The sequence below is a fragment of the Nannobrachium achirus genome (assembly GCF_963921795.1).
Source record: "Nannobrachium achirus genome assembly, chromosome: 17".
NCBI classification, from domain to species: domain Eukaryota; kingdom Metazoa; phylum Chordata; class Actinopteri; order Myctophiformes; family Myctophidae; genus Nannobrachium; species Nannobrachium achirus.
In genome coordinates, this window is record NC_137824.1 from 6,015,326 (window position 1) to 6,039,726 (window position 24,401).

At 41.1% G+C, this 24,401-nt stretch overlaps 1 protein-coding gene across 1 annotated transcript in view; it reads right to left on the minus strand.

Annotated features, from left to right (window-relative positions):
• Positions 1-744: 744 nt before the first annotated feature.
• Positions 745-24,401, minus strand: part of LOC308302111 (uncharacterized protein) — a 75,623-nt gene continuing 51,966 nt past the window's right edge. The window contains exons 6-9 of the mRNA XM_080746306.1: positions 15,469-15,548; positions 8,518-8,685; positions 4,698-4,778; positions 745-878 (exon numbers count right to left, since the gene is read on the minus strand). Coding sequence (XP_080602432.1) covers positions 802-878; positions 4,698-4,778; positions 8,518-8,685; positions 15,469-15,548 — 406 coding nt within the window. The 3' untranslated portion in view covers positions 745-801. The remainder of the gene's footprint in view (positions 879-4,697; positions 4,779-8,517; positions 8,686-15,468; positions 15,549-24,401) is intronic.

A 24,401-nucleotide genomic window follows, 5' to 3' on the forward strand; every position in this document is an offset into this window, starting at 1 on the left:
TCTAATTATTGCCAACATGGAATTTGCTTTTTTAACTTTTTCAGAGATGTGTGTTTGAAACTCTAACGAATTATCAACCACAACTCCTATAAATCCTTTTCTTCCTCTACTTGGTGAACCATCAAGTCTCCAACTGTATAGTTAGCCAGGTTGGTGCTTGTTTTCCCAAAGTGTAATTGTTTACATTTGTCTGGATTTAATTTCAATAGTCATCTATCACACCAATTGCTTGTAATTTGGAGATCTGCTTGAAGTTGAGCTACATCTGTGTACTTGTTAATAATTCTAAATATGTTCGTGTCGTCCACAAAAAGGTAAGCATCAGATTGTAACACACTTGGCAAATCATTTTATGTAAATAACAAAAAGAACAGGGCCTAATACAGATCCCTGTGGGACTCCTGAGGTCACAGACTTCCAATTTGACTAGGCTCCATTAACCACCACCTGCTGCTGAACTGTGAGAAGTTGGAGTGAAGTCGATCTCCCAGATATAAAGCCATACTGTTTGTTACTAAAGAACTTATTGGACTTCATGTGATTTACAATGTATTCCCTAATCAATTTCTCGATTGTTTTACATAAAACAGATGTCAAACTAATACGTCTGTACCCAGCTAATGCCTTACTTCCTTTAAAAAAAAAAGAAATGCACTAATGTGTGCCTCTTTCCAACCACACAGTAAAGTTGCTTGCTCCAAAGTATTATTAAATAACATTGTCAATGGTTCTGCAATGACACAGGCTAGTTCCTTTACCAATCTAGGGTGTATTGCATCTGGTCCTGGAGATTTGTAAATGTTAGCAGCAGCAGCAGCACCTGCAGCACCTGCGACAGCCTCCCCGTAACTTTATGTAGAGACAAATGTAAAGGATACCTGCCACAGACAGAAGGTTGGTCAGTCATGGATATCTAAGGAATATCTACAGCTAATATCTACACCAGGGTTCCCTAATTAGTTTTCCCCAAGGGCCGAATTATGTCTAGGGTACCAAGCCGAGGAACACAACATTGCAGGGGGCGATGGTGGCGTTCCCGCTACTCCAGCAACAGTTAAGATAATATCTTAATTATATTTATTATACTAGTGTTGTTGTTGCACTTATACCACCATTATTATAATTATTATGAAAAGTGCACCCCTTAAAGTTGAAACAAAATAAGTTAAGAACCAACCAGTCTGCTTGAAAAGTATGCATCTGTATAACAGCAGCAAGTTGACAGAACCCTGATCTGAACTATAGAGCAGTGGTTCTCAACATGACTTATAAAGGATCCCCAGATGAGAGTGAAGTGACATTTAAGGACTATGCCTAAAACTAACAGAATTAAAATAAACCATACCATTACAGCATCATTAGTAATCAGTGTTGGGTAACGCACGTTAGTAATATAACGCATATTACTAATATATTACCGAAATGCGGTAACGACTAATATAACGCCCTACTAAAAAAAACATCGGTAATATAATGCAGTAATGACAACTTATTTACAGCATTACTTTCCGCGTTACCGGCCAAAGTGAAGGTGCTTTTTTTTATTTTCTTTGTATTTCCTATTTTTGTATCCATCCACAATGCGAAGCGTCCAACAGCAGCACCGCCAGCGCCAGAAAACTACAAAGCCCATTGACACCTGCGACCATTATTTCCTGTTGGCGCGCTGTGCGGTACATCAAACAACAAACAACAACATTAGCAGCAAGCAGCATCAAGTCAGAATGGAGTCGGATTCGGATGAAATATTGGTTGATGAGGAGATCCAGCCGGTCCAGGAGAATGAGCCCGAGCCGGTGGGAGACCCAGGGTCAACGTTTTCAGGATGGATATATTCACATTATTTCGAGTTCATTAAACAAAAGGATGAGAAGAACATTGCAGTTAAGTGTAAACTCTGCGATGCGGGGCCAGGGAGGAAGACGAAGGTTCTCTCTACGTCGATAAAAAGCACAAGTAACCTAAAAAAACACCTGGAAACGGTTCACCCTCACACTAAACTAACTGAGAAAAGAAAGGCAGATGGCAGCGGCGGCGCACCGAATCTTAAGCAACAAAAACTCGATTTCTCTCTCCGGGTTGAACGGCTGGAAGTCGAGAAGTCAAAGAAGTGAGGAGGCTCGTAGCGGAGTATGTTGTTGAGGATATGAAGCCTCTGTCAACAGTAGAATCTCCAGCTTTTCGAAAGCTTGTCAGCAAAATCCCTGTCAAAACTGCTAAGGTAAGATGTCGTTTACAATTTCCTATTATAGCTATGATTTCTATAATCATTAATTAAATTCAATAATCAATACCTACCAGTGCATGCAGAGGCCAATACACAGCCTGCTATTGCCCTCGCCTAGGCGCTTATATAACGCTGATTCATTAAGCTATATGCCTATTTCAAAATCATATTATTAATACAATATTTTCTATACATTTTCAGCCTTTCGTCCCACCAGACAGAAAGACATTTGCCAAAGAGCTGGAGGCGGCATATGCTTTAATGGAGAAGGAATTAAAGAAAACACTGGATGAGCAGCTATATGTTTCAACAACAGCAGACATATGGAGTGCCAATAATAAGAGTTTCATGGGGGTGACCGTGCACTGGATCGACCCTCGTACATTGAAAAGAGAGAAGGCAGCGATAGCTTGTAAACGATTCCGAGGTCGTCACACCTATGATGCAATTACAACTGAGCTGGAGGACATTTTCTCTAAATATTTATTTTATTTTGAGTCTGCCTACATAATGTGAATAGGACATGGTCATTGTTGTTTCCCTAAAATCTGATCTGTGAACTGTCCTTATTGTGTCCTTGTTGGACTGAAATGAGCCATAGACATAGTAGGCCTAATAATGGTTTGGTTTTCGTTTGTTCAGTTTTGCTCAGTTTGACAAATAAGGCCAGTGCTGGCCGCAGAGAGGCCTCCAATCCGAGCGAGCGCACGTTTATTTTAATTGTTGTGGGGGTCTGTGCCCTTCTTCAGTAGGTCTAATATTGTTTAATGTGTATATAGATTTTTTTGTTTGTTTTTATTTGTTTTATTTTATTAGGCTGTGTTTTAAGCTGCAATTGAGCCTAAATGGGACTATTTCGTTGGGTCTTACTCTTAAAGCCAATAGGCATGCTCTTTGTGTGTCATTGTTAAAAATGTATGCATGCCTTGTTCTTGAGTGTAATTGCACTATTTCGTTGGCTTATAAAGCCAGTAACCTTTATTTCATTGTTGAAAACATGTCAAGGCCTTGTTCTCATGAACCTGCTAGCTTTTTTCGTTTATACCGTAGGCTAACAAGTGTTTTGTTTACAATGTGTTTGTTCATTCATTATAATGACCGATGTCTTACAGCTAATATGTAGCCCATGTGTTTGTATTTTCCACATGACTGAAATGGTCCACTTGAAGAAAGAACTCATGTATGCTACTCATGCAGATCTTGTTCTGTGGACTTTAATAAAAAAGGCATAGAGGTTTGTATCTTGTTGTCAAACTTGTCATGTCATTATAGGCCACATTTAAGAAGGTATAGGTCTATTGTGTTTCATATGAAAAAACAGACAAAATATAAAATAAAATAATAAAATATATAAAATATAATAATAAAATATCTAGATAATTATTTGTTCAATTTGAGCTTTTTTTTTTTTTTTTTTTACCAAAAAGTAATAAGTAAAGTAATATTAATATATTACTCCTCCTCGGGGGGTAATATGTAACGAAAAATATTACTTTAAAATCAAGGTAATATGTAATCAGTCTATATTACTAAAAAAAGTAACGCTACCCAACACTGTTAGTAATCAACAAACGTTATAAAAAGTGGTCAAACATCTGCCAAATTGTCAAAAAATAAATGGATGATCTACAAGCTGAGGCGTTGTGAGCTTGTAGATCTGCTATTTTCACAATATGTATCTGTGGAACCGAGTCAAAGTAAATGTCATGCCTCAACTCCTACATGTCCAAGCGCTCGTCAGGGTGTGGGGGCCCCAATTCAAATATGATTACTTTGGGGGGTCACGGCATGAAAAGGTTGAGAACCACTGCTCTATGAAAGCAGGTTTGCTAGAGCAGGGGTCTTCAACGTTTTCAGGCCAAGGACCCCTTAGTTGAGAGAGAGATGAAGCAGGGACCCCCATAACCTGTTCATAGATTCCATATAGTTTCATTGTTTGACAGCATGATCATCAGTGTATTTTGGATTCATGTTCGTGTTTTCAGATTTTTAACCACTTGAACCGTCAATACTTAATAAACTTGACCTTTCACTCTGTACTTAGTTTGCTCTTTTTCGCCTCTACACCAAAGGTCTTTGCTGAAAATAGCCGATCTACAAGCTCTCAACGCCTCGTTGTGAGCTATTCTGCAATTTTTGGCTACAATTCTCAGAATATGGACACTAGGGTTCAAGTTCTTAATATAAAAAGGATTGGAAGATTTGGAGGACCCCCTGCAGTAACTCTGAGGACCCCCTAGGGGTCCCGGACCCCCTGTTGAAGACCCCTGTTCTAGAGTGTATAGAGATTACATTCTAACAATCTAGCAATTACAATTTAGCTTTGAGCAAAGTTCTATAGCTGAAGAGAGATTCCAAGATAATGATGTGGTTAATATTTGGCCCATATGTCCGACATCTTATAACTCTGACTACATGGCTATGTGTGTGGTTAGGGTTAGGTGTGTCTGTGGGTTATCTCTATCCTTACCTGCTAAGTAGACCATGAACAGCCCCGCCTGACCCCAAGGTGACATGATGCCAACACTGAAGAATAGCATACCAATGAAGCCTGGGAAAGGAAGGGAGATAAGTTACATTACAGTACATGATTATCAATCAGTGTGTGTGTGTGTGTGTGTGTGTGTGTGTGTGTGTGTATGTGTGTGTGTGTGTGTGTGCGCGCGTGCAGCCCCGGTCTGGCATTTCTGGCAGAAGCCAGAAGGGCCGACAGTCTCTGGGGCCGCGACCGAGCTCTCCCCCCAAAAAATATAATACTTATAATTATAAAAGCGTGCATTCGCCACCCATCAGCCCTAATAGAGACAACTGGGCCGGCCCGGTCCATTATCCACATTATCCATTGTCATTTAAGGAGGGGGGGGGGGGGGGGGGGGTGACGTGATTGTGACTGGGAGGAAAGAGGGCGGTAGAGACTCCATTCCCCCTGTTCAAGTGGTTTGCTCCGTACATCAACGTAACTAGTTCAAAAAAAGGTGGCGGGGTTTACGTTAATAGAAGGTGGAATCAGAGTATAACTGCGTGCAAATTGCGGAGAAAGTATGAGATAAAAAACGAAAATGTCGGTGCTGACAGTGGCAGTCAGATAAACAACAATGTGGATAAGGAGGTGGATGATGGCGTGTTGGAACGGCCGCAGCCCAAGAAGGAATAGTAGGTGATGATCATCATGATTCATGAACACCTCCAGAGCTTTATGTTGATGGAAATGGAAAAAGAGACTTGTATTTTTGGATAAGTACCGCAAAATAGACCTGGTCGCGGAGAAAAGCACAATGATGCGACGGATGCTCATTCAATAAGGTAGGACATACAAACAAGTAGTTTATTATTCTATTCTATTGCATTGGGCAGTTGGGCTTGTCTAAGCAGCTGTCCACTTGTGCGTCTTTACGCACAGTGCCAGTGCTGTGTTGGTGTGTGCGTTGAGTTACAGTGATACGTGTTTTTGGCTGCATGGTCTTTGCGTGTGAATTTGAACTTGATGTGAGTTATGCAGTGGTTGTGGTGGTCAGTTATTACTGTCTGATTTTTTGAACATGTGTATGTGGTGTGTGAGGCTGTTGTATATTAAGTGTTAACACTTTGCAAGCCACGGGGAGCCCCTTAATATTAAAACCGGAATATACCGGACATCTGAGCAAGGAGTCTCAGCCGCGGCGTCTTTTACCGTACTGGGTCATTAAAAACTAAATAAATGATTTTTATCCGAAAATCGGCGATCGTCTAACCTTCCCTAGTCACCACTCGTCCATCGATAGGGCATGGCTCGTCTGACATGAGGCAGAAGTGACGTCAGGTCCATTCCTTGCAGAGGTTTCCCAGTAGCCGTTCATTTTCTGTTTATAAGTTAGTGCTAGTATAGCAGGAGTGCTGGGGGCTATGCGAGCGAAAATGCTCATATCTACTCTTGAGTCATCCGTGGATAATTTGAGCCGACATTTACGTGAACGGATCGCACAAGCGAAACGCACTGGGATAAGATGCGTCAGCCGAAACCCCCACTCTAAGCCAATGCAGATTGAAGAATTTCACTGGGAACTGTGGTGAGTATACAACGGGGATCGCGGTATGGTAATGGGGGATGAAGACCACGTGATATAGCGCTGGATGTCTGGTAAAATGAATGCGGTTCAGATCACAATATAATAATAGAAATTTCACGGCTAATCTACAACAAGCCATTATATTTCGGCTAGCAAAGTGTTAAGGTGTCTCCTGACCAAAAACAGCCTACAAGAAACGCTTTCCAACTCCTGGCAGACTGGCAGTCAGTGGCATTTAGAGGCAAACTTGGCAATTAAAAGTCGGGTGACGGAAGATTGCATTCAAACAAGATGCACGTGAGGATGCTGCGCTAAACTGCGGTGTTGCCAGGTTTCCTCAGTATAAGCGACTTTGGTCTTGTTTTCCTTTAAAGTCTCTTTTGTTTGGGCTTGTTTCTGAAGTGTATAGTTGCTTATTTGGCCTTGCTTTCAACATTCTTCTAGAAAATAGCTAATGTAATAGAGCTCAAGTGGTGAAACAGTTAGTTTGTTTTCATAGACCTGGTCGCTTGTTTCACTCACAGAGTTTGGCAACATTGACTGAGACTAGATCGCCTCAAAATTGATGGAAAAAAAGTGTCCTATGTGTATGTTGGTGAAATATTAACATGTACAATGGTTCAATAATAATTAGCATGGATTATTATAAACGAAAAAACATCTAGGCGTACATCTAGGCCTACTATTTTAGATTGATCTAATTAGGATATAGTCATGCAGAAGCTTGACAATGCAACCGTGCAGAGCTATTTACCAACCAGAATTCACCCTTTGTCAAGTCCCGCCCATTGTCCCATCCCTCTTCACACCCATTGGTTGCAGTGTCTTGGTGGGACATTCGGTGGGACACTCCATCCACTTCCATTCTAATTCAGTTGCTTCGTATTGTTATTCTCTGTGTTCAATTCTAATTTAAAACTTGGTTTCAGTCAAATGGAGCTGCTCAGTGGCAATTTAGTGACTCAGCATGTTTTTAAATGTTTTTATTTCTCCAAAAATTATGTTTTAGCAAATTCAACATCAAAAAGGCGGAACCAGGGCGGGACAAGGCAGATAGAGCCTGCTGGTTGGTCAGTCAGGGACCAACCAGAAGGCTGACAAAGGGTGAATTGTATATAGGCTATCACATATATATAGTCTATCACATATAAATATTTTATTTAGTTTTCAAGGCCAGAATTACATTGTTTCATTATATATACTGTATAACACTATTATACTATTGTTTTTTTTTAATCAGTAAAACTGTATGGCCAAAAATAATGTGAAGTCATTCAGTGGGCGTGGTTTTGACATAGGGCCGTTGAGGACCTCAAATGCCAGGGCCGATTTTCTTTGCCAGTCCGGGGCTGTGTGTGTGTGTGTGTGTGTGTGTGTGTGTGTGTGTGTGTGTGTGTGTGTGTGTGTGTGTGTGTGTGTGTGTTTGTGCATGGACGTACACGTACACGTGTGCGTGTGTTTGTGATCCAGTTCCGTTTTATTTGTATTACTTACATATTTAGTACCCTCTCTCTCCCACCTTAACCTATTACGCATTAATGGGCAGAAGGAAAAGCACTTTTGGAGATGTGCTTAGAGGCTCCTCAACATGCCAACAGTATGGAATATCAAAACATTGTTTGATGGTCATTATCGAATTTATTTAGCATCTGTGGTGCTGTCTATGGGTGTAAGTGAATTCACTTTGTGTTGTTTAGAGGCCTACCGGGAGTACGAGGTTGAGGTACAGTAGATGATAGTTCATGATTTCTGGTATCCCCCAGTATTAACTTTTTCTTGAAAAACGGATGCTAAAATAAAAATAATGTTTCGAAAATATTTTATGAAAGAAATAACCTGCATATCAATTCAAAAATGACCACAAAAAACGTAAAATAATGATAAAATAATAATTTTGGACATTGTCGGACCGACACTTTGTTTACATTCTAGTCTATTCTTTGATAGTGTTAGGCTAGGATGTAAACAAAGTGTCGGCCCGACAATGGCCAAAATTATTATTTTATCATTATTTTACGCTTTGTGTGGTCATTTTTTAATTGAAACATATATAAAGCTTATCTTTTTATGAAATATTTTCGAAACATTTTTATTTTAGCATCCGTTTTTCAAGAAAAAGTTGACTATAGCTCCTTTAACTCTGATAAAGTGGAGATTGCCCCATAAATCTGAGAGTATCCTGGTCCCATCTGTACACTCTACACTTTGATTAATACTTGTGTAAACATGCATGTGAAGACTCACTGGAAATGATGATATACATCCCTGCAGCCAACGAACATCTCCTCTTGCAGGCGAAGTAACAACAGGCGAAGTTACAACAGGCCAACCTAAAACAGTTACAGGAGGCGACACTGCCAAGGATGATGCCAATGATACCTATAAAGAACCACCCAGCAATGGCACCCGAGACTGGTTTTGGACACACACACACACACACACACACACACACACACACACACACACACACACACACACACACACACACACACACACACACACACACACACACACACACACACACAGTGATCAAGTGGAATGTGGAGACCTTCCTGACAGGTGTTTGCACAGTCAAATCCTCACTGTAAACTGACAGTATACACAAATGTAAACAAATGGACCCGCAAGTGATGTCTGTCAGGGCAGAGCTCAAGGTGGTGTAGAACAGTTCATATCTTTTAATCACCCCAGATTAAGTCATGCTGGTGGGCTAGCAATGATTTATAGACTTTGGTAGTGTAGTGGCTAAACAACAATAAAATCAAAAGGGCCACTGAGAGCACCAGGATGAGCAAATCTTACACAGAGTGCAGGGAAGGAGTCCATTGTCCAGCCAGAAAGTACATTGGTGTTTGTTTCGTTTATTTCAGCTCTGGATCACGGATTACAGTACAAAAGATGTAAAAACTGTCTGCTAAAACATGTCCCTGACCTGCTGGTAAAAAAACATGTACCCTCCCGGTGCTACTGAAACTGAAATCTGGCTGCCTCTGTGTGCTCATTAGCTAAGTAACCCCTGCTGTGCTCCCCAATGAACTTGAACTCCACCCATGAACTTAAATATTTAACCTTAACTTAAATTAACTGAAATAATACATTTGTAACCAACTTAATTAAGCAAAACAAAATAACAAATAATAATCAAATAATATAGTAAATAAATAGCAAAATACTGAATAGCTCCCACAGGTAGCTTTTCTATTTTTGAGATTTTCTCGATTTTAATTAATGGTAAGACCCCTATTTTATGTGTTTTAATCTGAAGACCACCAAAACGTGCTACTGTTTTTTAGATGAGTTTTCTGAGCTTCTGTCAATTATTATGACCCAGTATGACAAGAGTTATCCTGGCCAGCGACTAAAACATTCATGTCTGCTGTCCCTCTTCTGTATTTGTTACATATTTTATTGTACTGTATGAATCTTTTAACCTGACGCAACATGTAAATAGCCCCACCCACAAACTGGGACATACCCTCGACCTGGTGCTCTCTCACGGCATCTCCCTGGACAATGTGAATATTTTAGAATTCCCCTCCTCTGACCACAAAGCAGTACGCTTCAGTACTTTACTCCCTCGTCCTGCTCTATCCCACGCACATTCTCCCACTCCCGGACAATTGACTAAAATTCCAGGTATCAGTTCCATCAGGCTTTCTTATAGTCCGGGAGGCAGACCCAGCCCTCATAATGTCCTCTGCTTACTTTTTTTCACTATTATTTCCCGTTAGCATATACCTTGGGCCATCACAAGTTCATACTGAACACCCCCAACTCGGGGCCGTTTGGTTGCAGGGGCCCAAAAACCCATTTTTTGGTACCTGTCTCTGGCGAAATTATGTAAATGTATAAAATAATTCACTCAAATTACATACATTGTCACACACGTATGAAATTTGGTATGGAGTGTCCTGACACATAGGGGTAAGTGGCAAAATAGGATTTTAGTGCTTACTACCAATGTATTTTAAGATATCACCCTCAACATCCCCAGAAACACAATAAAATTGCTGTTCGCTTGACAAATTATCATCAAACACGATCATTTTCAAGCAGTTTATGTTGAATATAATGACCTCTCCTGTATATAGAAAACTTCCCACATTCATAAGCTTCAATTTGAGCCCAAGATGATCTTCTCATCTTGAGAATTACTGTTTCTGTAGTCAAAATACTGCACTATACCTCAAATCGGAGAAAATATAATATTCAGTCAGTAGCTTTACAGAAGCCTAGAATCCAACAATTGGTTCACAAGTACTACTGTTTGAAGTTATAAACATGTTCAAGTTACAAAAATGAATACTAGCAGGGAAGCAAATGTTGTTAAATGGTATTAAAAATATGTTTGATATGCTCAGAATGGCTTGTTGCAATACAAATATCAAACATTGGTTCGACGTGGAGCGGTGAATCTGTGTAGCTATATCCTGTGTGTGTGTGTGTGTGTGTGTGTGTGTGTGTGTGTGTGTGTGTGTGTGTGTGTGTGTGTGTGTGTGTGTGTGTGTGTGGGGGGGGACAGGTTATTTAAACGATGAACTGTACTCTACTGTACCTTACTGTACTCTACTGTACCTTACTGTACTGTACCTTACTGTACTGTACTGTACTGTACCTAACTCTACCTTAATGTACTGTACGGTACCTTACTGTACTCTATGTTACTGTACTGTTCCTTACTGTATCTTACTGTACCTTACTGTACTGTACCTTACTGTACTGTACTGTACTGTACCTTACTGTACTCTACTGTACTGTACCTTACTGTACTGTACCTTACTGTACCGTACTGTACTGTACCTTACTGTACTCTACCTTACTGTACTGTACCTTACTGTACTGTACCTTACTGTACTCTACCTTACTGTACTGTACCGTACTGTACTGTACCGTACTGTACTGTAAGCTCTCATAGCATAGAGTGGAGCCTATAAGCACTATAAGCCTATACTATAAACACTTTTGACCACAACAAATAATGTACGTAAAAGCGATAGCTTTTACACTATTTGTTGTGGTCAAAAGTGTTTTTATTTTTCATGAATCTGGTTCTAGTTGTTGTTACAAACACATACAAGCCATCACACTCTGCTAAACAGATGTTATGCTTTTATGTATTTTGCCAAGTCCCGGAAAAGATGCCCTGTGATTGGCCATTACAGTCACTTTGATTGGCACTTGTGCCGAATGCTCACACCAAAACATTATTTATGAGATTGCGGTGGCTTGTGTGGGACAACCAGGGCATGGATGTGTTTGTAATGACAACATACTCATGAAAAAGAAAATCACTTTTGAACACAATAAATAATGTAAAAGTGATAGGCTTAGGCTCCACTCTATGCTATGAGAGCTGCTGGGTTCTGCTGTGGAAACTGGACGACATGGGCATTTCTACCTAATAAAGCCCATGGTCTTTTGGGATCAATATAAGTAGGAAAATGAGCCTAGAAGTTTATTTAGGGCAGAGTTGTCCTTTAAGTTATGCAAGTAGATGAGTGGAACCATGAACTCATCACCATACCCCTTTCCCCCCATCAGCCATAGTAGATGAGGGATGCAGTATGTTGGTTGGTAGGTAGTTAGATGAGGGATGCAGTATATGGTGGTAGGTAGTTAGATGAGAGATTAGAGATGCAGTATGGTGGTAGATAGGCAGGCAGGCAGGTAGATGAGAGATTCAGTATGGTGGTAGGATGTTAGATGATGGATGCAGTTTTGTGGTAGGTAGGTAGGTACTGTAGGTAGATGAGAGATGCAGTATGGCGGTAGGTAGGTAGTTAGATGAGGGATGCAGTTTGGTGGTAGATACTGTAGGTAGTTTAATAAAGTATGCATCTGTAGATCACTGTACTACAGTACATCTACCACTTTAGTGCTTTTGTAGATCACTGTAGTGCATCTGTAGACCACCGTACTATATTCTATAGACCACTCTAGTGCATTTGTGGACAACTGTAATTTCACAATTGCCCCGACTGGGGGCCCCAAGGCTGATAGTCAGGGGATATCTTAAAAAGTCCTGGAATAAATTCCTTACCAAAACATCTCTTCACCAATGTGTTTGTAAAGGTGTCTAGTAACACATCTCACAAAGACTGAAATTCAGTTTCCCTAGGAAAATCTTTGGGTCTCATTCACTCACTATACACTATACTATAGGGGAAAAAATCACTCCCCAAAAATATTCTTTAAGTGGGATGTGAGGGGTCTAACTAGGTGTTTTTAACTATTCTGAATCCATTGCAAGCATTTGTTTTGCACCAAAAACATTCCTTGGGCTAGAAATGGACCCCCATACCAATGTGAAAATTGATGACTCATCACTAAACCATCATTTTATGGGCTGTTTTTAGCCCAATTAATGTTTTTTTGTGCAAAACAAATGCTTGCAATGGATTCAGAATAATTAAAAACACCTAGTTAGACCCCTCACATCCCACTTAAAGAATATTTTTTGGGAGTGATTTTTTCCCCCCTATAGTATAGTGTATAGTGAGTGAATGAGACCCAGAATTACCCTAGCTGTCAAAGATTTTCCTAGGGAAACTGAATTTCAGTCTTTGTGAGATGTGTTACTAGACACCTTTACAAACACATTGGTGAAGAATGTTTTTGGTAAGGAATTTATTCCAGGATTTGACACTATTTCTAAAGATATCCCCTGATTATGAGGAATATCTTGCCCCTACACGTCAGAGCTGTGCAGTCAATTGGTATTTTTCAATCAAATATAGTATGCCTTTCCTTTACTGGTGCAGATGTTTTCTTTTTGTTCCTTGTATTCTTCTTTGTATTTTATGCTGTTTTTTTTTGTCTTTTTATATTCTATTGTTTTGTTTTAACCTGTCAGCACTTTGCATGACCTGATCATGGTAAATGTGGTTTATAAATACATTTTGAGTTGTGCTGAGTTGAGATGCAGTATACCAGTGGTTTTCAACCTGTGGGCCGGGACCCCCAGAGCGGTCCCCAAATTATTTTGGGTTGTCCCCAAATGTTTAGCTAAATGTTAACATTGTTTTCTCACTCAACAGTAAACAGACCAACATACATTCTAAGTGTATACAGGGTATCTACACATTTCTAAAGTGACAATTTAAGGACTTTAAAGACTTTTTAGTACCTCTGGCCAAACATTGTTAAAATAGCAGATCTACATGCTCACGATCTATATGCTCACAACGCCTCGCATTGCGAGGCGTTGTGAGCATGTAGATCGGCTATTTTCACAATGGAATAGATCGAGTCAAACTAAATATAATGCCAACTCCTAAAATTTCAAGTGCTCATCAGGGTGGTGGGCCCCCAGTTAAAATATGATTATATTGGGGATCGCGGCCTGAAAAGGTTGAGAACCACTGCAGTATACTGTAGTAATATATACAGTAGATACGGTACAGTGGTCAATGTATGTGGTCTATAGATACAGTACAATGGTCTATATACAGTATGAGGTACAGTGGTCTATAGATGCACTACAGTGGTCTAGAATAGATGCAGATCTCATGCTGCTATTTCTTTTTCATACCTCTCTCCCACAGGGGAACTTTTGTTATACTGTATTATTATTGTATTGCAAAAAGCTATTTTGTGCATATCAAACATAATTTGTCATGTTTATAACTTCAAACAGCAGTACTTGTGAACCCATTGTTGGATTCTAGACTTCTGTAAAGCTAATGACTGAATATTATATTTTCTCCGATTTGAGGTATAGTGCAGTATTTTGGCTACAGAAACAGTAATTCTCAAGATGAGAAGATAATCTTAGGCTCAAATTGAAGCTTATGAATGTGGGACGTTTTCTATATACAGGAGAGGTCATTATATTCACCATAACCTGCTTGAAAATGATCATATTTGATGATAATTGGTCAAGCGGACAGCAATTTTATTGTGTTTCTGGGGATGTTGAGGGTGATATCTTAAAATACATTGGTAGTAAGCACTATAATCCTATTTTGCCACTTGCCCCTAGGTGTCAGGACACTCCATACCAAATTTCATACATGTGTGACAATGTATGTAATTTTAGTGAATTATTTTATACATTTACATAATTTCGCCAGAGACAGGTACCAAAAAATGGGTTTTTGGGCCCCTGCAACCAAACGGCCCCGAGTTGGGGGTGTTCAGTATGAACTTGTGATGGCCCAAGGTATATGCTAACAGGAAATAATAGTGAAAAAAAGTAAGCAGAGGACATTATGAGGGCTGGGTCTGCCTCCCGGACTATAACCTCAGTAAAACTATGCCTAACCCTAACCATAATCCTAACAATAACCTCAGTAAAACTATGCCCAAACCTAACCCTAATCCTAACCTCAGTAAAACTATGCCTAAACCTAACCCTAATCGTAACCCTAACCTCAGTAAAACTATGCCCAAACCTAACCCTAATCCTAACCTCAGTAAAACTATGCCCAAACCTAACCCTAATCCTAACCCTAACCTCAGTAAAACTATGCCTAAACCTAACCCTAATCCTAACCTCAGTCAAAGTATTCCTAGTTCCCCGAAGGAGCCACCGCCTGCTCAACCTTGTGCCGGACAGATGGAACATAGTACTTTATCTAGGATAACATCAATTTCAAAAGCAGAAAGAAGCATAAGATCAAATACAAAGGCAGAAAAAAAAGGGGGGGGGCGGGGGCGGGGGGGGGGGGGGGGGGGAGCGTGGGGGCTTAGTCTATATACAAGTCACGAGTAGCAGCCGCCTGAAGGTTACTTTCCATACCAATTTTGAAGGAGGCTAGGGATTTGCTCTCCCTTAAGGCTTGTGGGAGGGCGTTCCACATGTTGATGGTGTATCAGAAGAACGAATTAGAGCCTTGTTTAAATCTACGTTGAACATGATTGGTGGAGCTGCCTCTGGTGTTGTGATCGTGAACATCCTTGACTTTTAGGAAGTATTTTGTCAGGTACATGGGTATCTTAGTGGTGTAGTGTATCTTGTAGACCAGTATTTTGTCAGGTACATGGGTATCTTAGAGGTGTAGTGTATCTTGTACACCAGGCCCATGGCAAGATAATGTACTCTGTCAGCTGGTGATGATCGTTAAGGAGATAATTAAGGAGACTAATAGCCCAAGATCCTAAAACGTATTATTATTATTATTATTACCCTTATTATTATTATTATTTTCAAAGTTACATTTCTAAAAAACTACAAAACATCAAGAAAAAATTTACCTGGTGGCAAGTCAACTACCAACAAGATGTTCCCCAAAATGGCAAAGGCCAGACTCCATCCCTTTATGCATCTGACACTCCTCCTCGACAGCAAGAGGGAGAGGACATAGGATGGATTAACACACAATGAAATGCTTGAGTCACACACAGTTTATAACACATGATAACATTATGATCTACCAAAAGCAACCATAAAACTAGACAAAGTGCTCCTTGGAGCACAGCACATGTCAGGTACATTATTGTGTGCCAGCAATGTTCACAATTCAGTCAATATAGAGGTGAATCAGGATGGACTATAAAATAAATCGCACAGATCTGTCTTGATCACTACAGAGATGATGTGTACGATTCGCGTGATGTTCGGAGAAAATGTGTAGGAGTAATATGAAAAAAAAAAAATTGTATTGCAAAAATCTGCTTGCTGATATTCAATGTAATTTCTTCCTCAGCCTAGTGGGAATGTGTTTGAAAGGTTTCACTGCAATCACACACTGCACTCATGATTAGAGGTATTTGTTCAAAACAGACCACTCCTGCAAACTTTGGAAGCCAATGTTAGCCAATCAGGATGGAATATGAAATATCTCACTGATCAGTCATGATCACATGACTATAGAGCAGCGGCGGGCTGGCCGTCTGGCGTACCGGGCAGATGCCCGCTGGGCCGCCGGGGGGAGGGCCGCGCTGGGGCCGGTGGTCATCACGTAAAAAAAAAGAAAAAACGAAAAAATAATAAATTATAATAATTACGGTAGCTGAGAGGCCGCGTTTTTTGTGTGCGCGGCCACACTCACCATTACGGTAGCAGAGGGACGTCACATGATTGGCCCACTAGCTTGTCTGTCAAGTCAATACCTTGGGCCAGCCCGGCCCAGCAGCGCCAGCGGCCCTATCACAGGCTACAGTGGCCCTGGAGTACCACCCACACGCTACAATCCCTCCTCCCCCACTCCCAGCCCGTCTTGGAGAGGAGAGTGGAGGAGAGCGGAGTGTGTGGAGAGAGAGAGAGAGAGAGAGAGAAAGAAACAAACAAACAAAACAACGTACAAATTCAACGAAAACAAACAGAGAAAATGGAGGAGAGTCAGGAGACCAAAAAACGTAAAATTAAAGGTGGTCAGGAGAAGGTGAGGGAGAAGAAAAGAAAAGCTTTCCAACAACAGCCTCAGCCTGTGGTGTCGAGTTACAGTTTGCCGACTCACTCAGTGAAGCAGTGCCAGCGGAGGCTGCTAGTTCCGAGGACGTTGCAAGGAAGTTATTTAAGAAGGAAGGGAAACACGTGACCACATGGGCATTCGTATGGAGCTCAGCATGGGTGCCAGAACTCGCACCGGAAGTACGATAAAATACATGTCAGTGAAGCGACCGCAGTTTTCCCAGTGACCCTGAGCGCAAAGGTGGGGGCCGATGGGCAATAGGCTTCCCACACTCCCGCGCCCCCACCATTGCGCTCAGGGCCGTTGGGAAAACCATGGTCGCGTCAGTGAATGGAGCCGGCTTGATCAGCTCATGAACAAACCTGGAACAAAAACTATTTATTAACTACTGAGACCTTTGTCATCTAATCTGTTCAGGAATATAAAAGAAGACATACCAAAGGTATTTTTACAATCACTTGCTTTTCGATGTGCACAGTACATAATGAAATAATAATAATAACTGTAAATAATAATCGTTTCTGTCCCCGAAGTATCGCGAGATTTGGTTCCCAGACAGGAAACGGTGGATAGTCTCGCGATACTTGGCTCGTTTAGAAACATACTTTTTGCTCTTTAGATAGGCCTACTGCTATAAAATGACACAGTGCACACATCGAAAATCCACACAGCACAAAAAAATGTGTGACATGCCTTCTTTTATTTTCCTGAGCTGAGTATGTTATAAAGGTCTCAATTGTTCAGAAATAGTATTTATTCATGAGCTGCTCCCAGCCGTCCCAGGCTGCCTGCATTCTGCCGAACTTCCGGCTGCAGTTTGGCACCCATGCTGAGCTCCATACGCATGCCCATGTGGTCACGTGTTTCCCTTCCTTCTTAAATAACTTCCTTGGGACGTTGCAGGAGGACAGTGCAGGAGGAGGAGGAGGAGGAGGGAATTATACTTGTTGATGAGGAAGGCTTGCCACCACCATTACGTGAAGCCTAAGGAGCAAGTGGTGATGTGGTAAGCATGGTGGGGCTTAGCCTTAGTGTGCCCCCCAGCAAACAAGCATGGTTTGAAAAAAAAAAAGAAAACGCATGGTGTGGTGTGGAAATAAATAAATACATACATATGCTCCTGCTACTCATGTCATGATGACATGGTAAAACAAAAAGTAAAACGGTTAGTATCAAGATCAACAAAATGGTTCAGAAATGGTTGTTTAGCTCTATCTATGAACACAGTTCAGTTGACTCAATCATGAATAAATAATACATAATTATTAACTAGAAACTGTCTGCAAGTTTGCAACTGCATGTGCATGGTGTGGTCTGACTGTGCCTGTGGTGGTGTGTGTAATGTGTTGCACCTATGCAGTTATGTAATGTATTGCCTGGAAAACAATCATATTCATCCTGAGTCATTAAGCACATTTTATGTCTCACAGTCACAACAAGTGTAAATAAGCAGAAAGGCTTACTAGGATCTCCTTTTAGTTAACCTTGTACCAGTGAACTGTACTGTCATGAAACTGAACCTGTATGACAGTATAAATCACTGATAAGGTCAACTAAAAGGAGCTTTTCAGCTTATTTACACAGCCACTTTATGTATCTCATATAACATTGAAAGACAGACGGATAGAACACAGTACTTTCTTTGCATAGAATAACATCAATTACAAAATCAAAAAAATAAGAATAGAAGGAAAATAAAAATAAACAGGTGAACTTGTAGATCTGCTACTTTATGTGTGTGACCTTAAAAGACAACAAACTAAAATAAATGACAGTGTCACTGGCACTGTCAGTACACATATTGTTTCAATCATGGTGTATTTTTGTTTATTGGTCTTCAGTTTCAGCATTATCATAGGTAATACAATTACTATTAAAACACTGCATTATCTTGCAGTTACAATAAAATAGCACAATCATTTACGTTTGTCATGCTCTATATAACCTATACAGTATGCTGCACATTAACCCTTAAGTGCTGTTCGGGTCATTTTGACCCGTTTTACATTTTCATTTGGAAAAAAAAGGTAGAAGTTTAAATTGTTTCCACCTGAAACTCACTGGCCTTAAAGATTCTTCTGAGATGAACATGTAAAAAATATATTTTTGCACTACACCCATGCTACACCCCCCTCATATTTTTTGAACCTTAAGTGCTGTTCGGGTCATTTTGACCCGGAAGCACAGATGCACAGAAATACACAGTATTATGCCAAAACAGAGACACACAGTCACCCCCACTTGTCACCCCCACTTCTAACACCCCCCTTCCGAAGCCCCATTCCAAACCCTCCCCCCCCTTTCCGCACCCCCCCCCCCTCCCCACACTTAACCCCTGATGCACAGAAATGCAAGGAATCATGTACAAACACAGATACACAATCACCCCTTCCACCCCTCCAACCCCCCTCACCTCGCCCTTACCCCCTCCCCTCCAAACCTCTGTCCTAGTGTATACGTTCAAGTGTATATTCATATGTGACGTTCATGTGTGTTCACATGTGTGTTCAGCTCTATGTGAGAATGATGTCCTGTTGAACCACAAGTATTCAATTAATGGGCATGTTGTTCATAAAAATATTGTCTGATTTTCATTTTGTCCTATAAGCATGAGCAATTTTGCCCAGTATTAAATAAAGTAGTTTTTTACATGAATTTCAGCTAAATCATTAAAAACGCCTAGCTCTTTCAGTGTTTAATGTGATATAGCAAAGCAAGAATGCAAACATTTACCATATATATCATATGAATTGTTTGGTATTGAGTCAAAGTCAATGTATCATGATGATTTGCTAAGTTAAAATTTATATTAGTGTTGTTTTTTTTTAAACCAAATACCCCCCGGGTCAAAATGACCCGAACAGAACGAAGGTGTAGTGAATCTGAACAGAACTTAAGGGTTAAGCAATTAAATACAACACTCTAAAATATAATATAACCCAAGTGTGTGTCCAACTCTCAGATCAATATGCTTGTTTTCCATTCTAACTAGCCAAAGTTCTGATTGCATGCAGAGTGCAGACACATTTTTGCATGTAATCATCATGTCCATACTTCACCCATTCATAACAGTCCTCTACTTCTCATTAATCACATGTCTAGGTTTGTGATAGACCCAGTACATCATCTCAAGTGGAGATTCTTGTAAGAGCAACAAACTCCCCTTGTTGGTTACTGTAGGCTAACTTATGCAATTTATGGGTCGTGTAGTTGTCTGTAGTTATAATTTATGTTGTTGTTGTTGTTATTATTCCATAAAGGTGGGGGTAATAAGAGCTTGTGTACTGTATATGTGCCTCGGCCCGACGGTCGGGTCGGTACCGTGTCTGCACGCGCGCTGGTTGGGGGCTGGTCTGGTCCAAGATGCCAGGGCTGAATTTTAGTCCCAGTCCGCCCCTGCTATAGAGATAGCCTACTGTCCCTTTTTGTGTGATTGCAGTGAAACTTTACATACATTCCCACTCGGCCATGGAAGAAATGCAGACCTACATTTTTCAATTCGGCCTTATGGTGGCGCTTTAACAGGCTGATTTAAGTTTTTACTTATAACTGGACCAATCAGCGTGAAACTTTGCAGGCGCACTCCCTAGAGACCAAGGAAAAAACCCTGCCCTGCATTTTTCATGTTATATTACATTACTATAAATGTATGAAGCCTGCAGAATTAGTTCAGTCAGCATATACTCGAGTGGTACATTGCGGTTGCATTCAGTTTCTGTTACAAGTGGCGGTTAGCAGATCATTGCCAACCTACTTAAAGCCTGCTCAGTTGTCTCTTCCTCCTGTCTTGCTGATTGGCTGCTGGCACTTGCTTGCCGCCACCGCCTCCCCAGCACCACCAATAGGCTCTGCTGCTAATTCTGTTCCCCATGGGGGTGTTTATATAATTATATCTCCCTGCTCCTAATGGTTATTGATGTTCTTCTGTGCTGCGCTGAGCAGGGAGAAGCAGAGCCTGACGCCAAGATAAATGTGACATATACACACTTGTATTACTCTTTTATAATCGTACTATAAATGCGACAAATCTCTGCGTGTCTGTGTGTGTGTCTGCGTGCATGTAATCCGCGTATCTCGAGATCCGTTCGTCCCATCGGTTTCAGATTCGGCACGCGTGTTCCCCGCCGTGGCGCGGAGTGCAGTGCCGGGCCTCGGCCCGATGCATGGTTTTCCCGAAACGGCGCGAAACGTTCAGAATCTCTGTATGCGGAGATGATTGTTGACATCAGGGTGTTTCTGAGGAAACCGGCGCAAGCGCTGACTCATTGTGACCTCACTTCATAAAAGGCTCTGACATCACGTATGCCACATGAGTCAACAAAAATAATCTGCGTATCTCGAGAACCGTTCGTCCCACCGGCTTCAGACTCGGCACGCGCGTTCCCCGCCGCGGTGCGGAGTGCAGTGCCGGCCCTCGGACCGACCCGATGCGCGGTTTCCCCGAACCGGCGCGAAACGTTCGGAATCTCCACATATGGGCATAAATGGACACACGCAAACAGATGGTCAAAACGGGTCCTATGACAACAGGTATAATGGGGTCTGCATTAAAGGGCGGGGCATTCATTCCCTATTTACATTGTTCCCGAGTGTGCCAGGTCGCCGACCAGACGCTCGGCCGCGCGTCTAGTAATAATAATAAACATTGTTTCAATCCTTATCGTGAGTTATCTGACTGAATTAGATTATGTATACTAGATTTTGTCCAAACATCACATATATTTGTAGATTCGGTTGCCATTTTCATGTCCGCCCTGTTGGTAAAATGTTTCTATTGTAGAGCTGTTAATGACAGGTTTGAATGTTTCTAATGTTGTTTCATGTCATTGATATTGGACTTTCTCATTATTATTATTCTTCCGCCACTTTTGCTCTAGCGGCTAGACCGTGCAGTCGCTTTTTACGAAACTCGGCAGTATGGCAGAGGACTATGCCAAACGGCTAAAACGCGAAGCTCGCAACAATCGGCCAAAGGGTGGCGCTGTAGGAAGCCTTCGAAAGTGCAAACTTTGAACTGGTGTAGCTCATGCCCTGTTTCAGGTACAGCAATGAAACCTGTATACACTTATGCGTCTCCTCATGCCGAACAACTTTTACGCTCTGACTTTTGACCTCTGACCTTTACCTCCCACAATTTTGAATTATATGAAAAACAGTCAAAATCTATCTCCTCCTGGGATTTTCGCGTAACGTGCGCGAAACTTTTTTTTACATGAACTTTGGACCAACACGGTCATCGCACAGCGGCCGGATTTTCTTTAAAGCGAAACATTATTTTTTAATAATTCACTCAATGTTGCAGTTTTATGCAAATTATTCTTCTGCCTCTAAATCATACATGCAAAGTGACACGTTCATGGCAGTATGGCAGAGGACTATGCCAAACGGCTAAAACGCGAAGCTCGCAACAATCGGCCAAAGGGTGGCGCTGTAGGAAGCCTTCGAAAGTGCAAACTTTGAACTGGTGTAGCTCATGCCCTGTTTCAGGTACAGCAATGAAACCTGTATACACTTATGCGTCTCCTCATGCCGAACAACTTTTACGCTCTGACTTTTGACCTCTGACCTTTACCTCCCACAATTTTGAATTATATGAAAAACAGTCAAAATCTATCTCCTCCTGGGATTTTCGCGTAACGTGCGCGAAACTTTTTTTTACATGAACTTTGGACCAACACGGTCATCGCACAGCGGCCGGATTTTCTTTAAAGCGAAACATTATTTTTTAATAATTCACTCAATGTTGCAGTTTTATGCAAATTATTCTTCTGCCTCTAAATCATACATGCAAAGTGACACGTTCATGGCAGTATGGCAGAGGACTATGCCAAACGGCTAAAACGCGAAGCTCGCAACAATCGGCCAAAGGGTGGCGCTGTAGGAAGCCTTCGAAAGTGCAAACTTTGAACTGGTGTAGCTCATGCCCTGTTTCAGGTACAGCAATGAAACCTGTATACACTTATGCGTCTCCTCATGCCGAACAACTTTTACGCTCTGACTTTTGACCTCTGACCTTTACCTCTCCCACAATTTTGAATTATGTGAAAAACATTCAAAATCTATCTCCTCCTGGGATTTTCGCGTAACGTGCGCGAAACTTTTTTTACATGAACTTTGGACCAACACGGTCATCGCACAGTGGCCGGATTTTCTTTAAAGCGAAACATTATTTTTTAATAATTCACTCAATGTTGCAGTTTTATGCAAATTATTCTTCTGCCTCTAAATCATACATGCAAAGTGACACGTTCATGGCATTTGGCAAATATGTAGAGGGTTAGTCCAAATATCACTGAAAGCAATCTTACTCCAATTGGCCAAAGGGGGGCGCTATACGAAGCGTTTGAATACTCAAACTTTAAAGGGGCATAAGTCATGCCTCGTTTTGTTTGAAGACATGCAACTTGCTTACACGCGTGCCTTGACTCAAGCGGAAGACATCTGTGTCTTTGTTAAGTAAGCTCCGCCCTTAGATTTTCCGACAATTTGAGCAGTTTGTAAAACACTTAAACCCGCTTTTATTCCGGAACTTTCGCGTCACGTGCACGGAACTTTTTTTACATGAACTTTGGACCAATATCTAAAGATCTGTCAGATCGTTTTTTTTTTTATTGAAACATGCTTTTTTAATAATTCAATCAACATTGCAAGTCTTATGCAAATTATTCTTCTGCCTCTAAAACATACATGCAAAGTAAAATTTCATGATGAACTACTATAGAGGGTTAGTCCAAATATCACTGAAACCAATCTTACCCCAATTGGCCAAAGGGGGGCGCTATATCATTTTGAAAGAAGGCGTCAAGTACATTACATGAAACTTTTTATTTTTTCTTTTCTTTTTTTTTTAAATGACAGGTCCATTATGTGTGACTGCCGTAGTGTAGTGGTCAGTGCCTGTGCCTGATATTCGGATGGTTGTGAGTTCGAACCCCACGTTGGGTAGAGTTGATGTTAACATCCTGGATGCCCTTGGCATGTGTGTATGTCAAACTCTTTAATGTTGACACGTCTGATCTAACTCCAGATCACGTTCATGTTTAAAATGAGCCCTTCTCTACCGGCCGTTTTGAGTAAAAGAAAATATGATCACTCGAAAATGTCAGAAATACTCAGATTACATTTACTCAGATTGATTTCACCCCAAGCCTCCAAAATATAAAAAAGAAATCAATAAAATCAAGGCACTCAGCCTACATAGAACTTTTTTTTTTAAACATGGTTAACAGATCCTGTGGCTGCCTAGTGTAATGGTCAGGGCACATGCCTTACATGCAGAAGCTCGATCGAATCCCACCTGGGGCTTGTATAAGCATAAAACCATGACATAAATCCTGAAACCTGAAACAAGCATTATAATACAAACTGTCATGTCTACACCTATGTTGTGATTTCCAAGGATTGCAATGATACCATGTACCAGCTCAGTGGTCTAGTGGTTTGAGTGTCTGCCCTGAGACTGGGAGATCTGGGTTCAAACCCGGGTCGCGTCATACCAAAGATTCTAAAAAATGGGACCCAGTTCCTCCCTGCTTGAAACTCAACATCTAGGGTTGGATTGGGGGTAACTCCCTGCGACATACTAGTGTCATGTCCAGGGGGTGTACTTGTACAACAAGTTACCTTGTGCTACAGAAACAGGAGATAGGCGATTCATAGCCTGGCCGATTCATATGGTCTTCATAGCTCAGCCAGGCTTACTATGTACATCATCAAACTGTCCAGGTGCATATTATCACATTTTTTTTTATGTCTTTTGCATACATGTTGTGT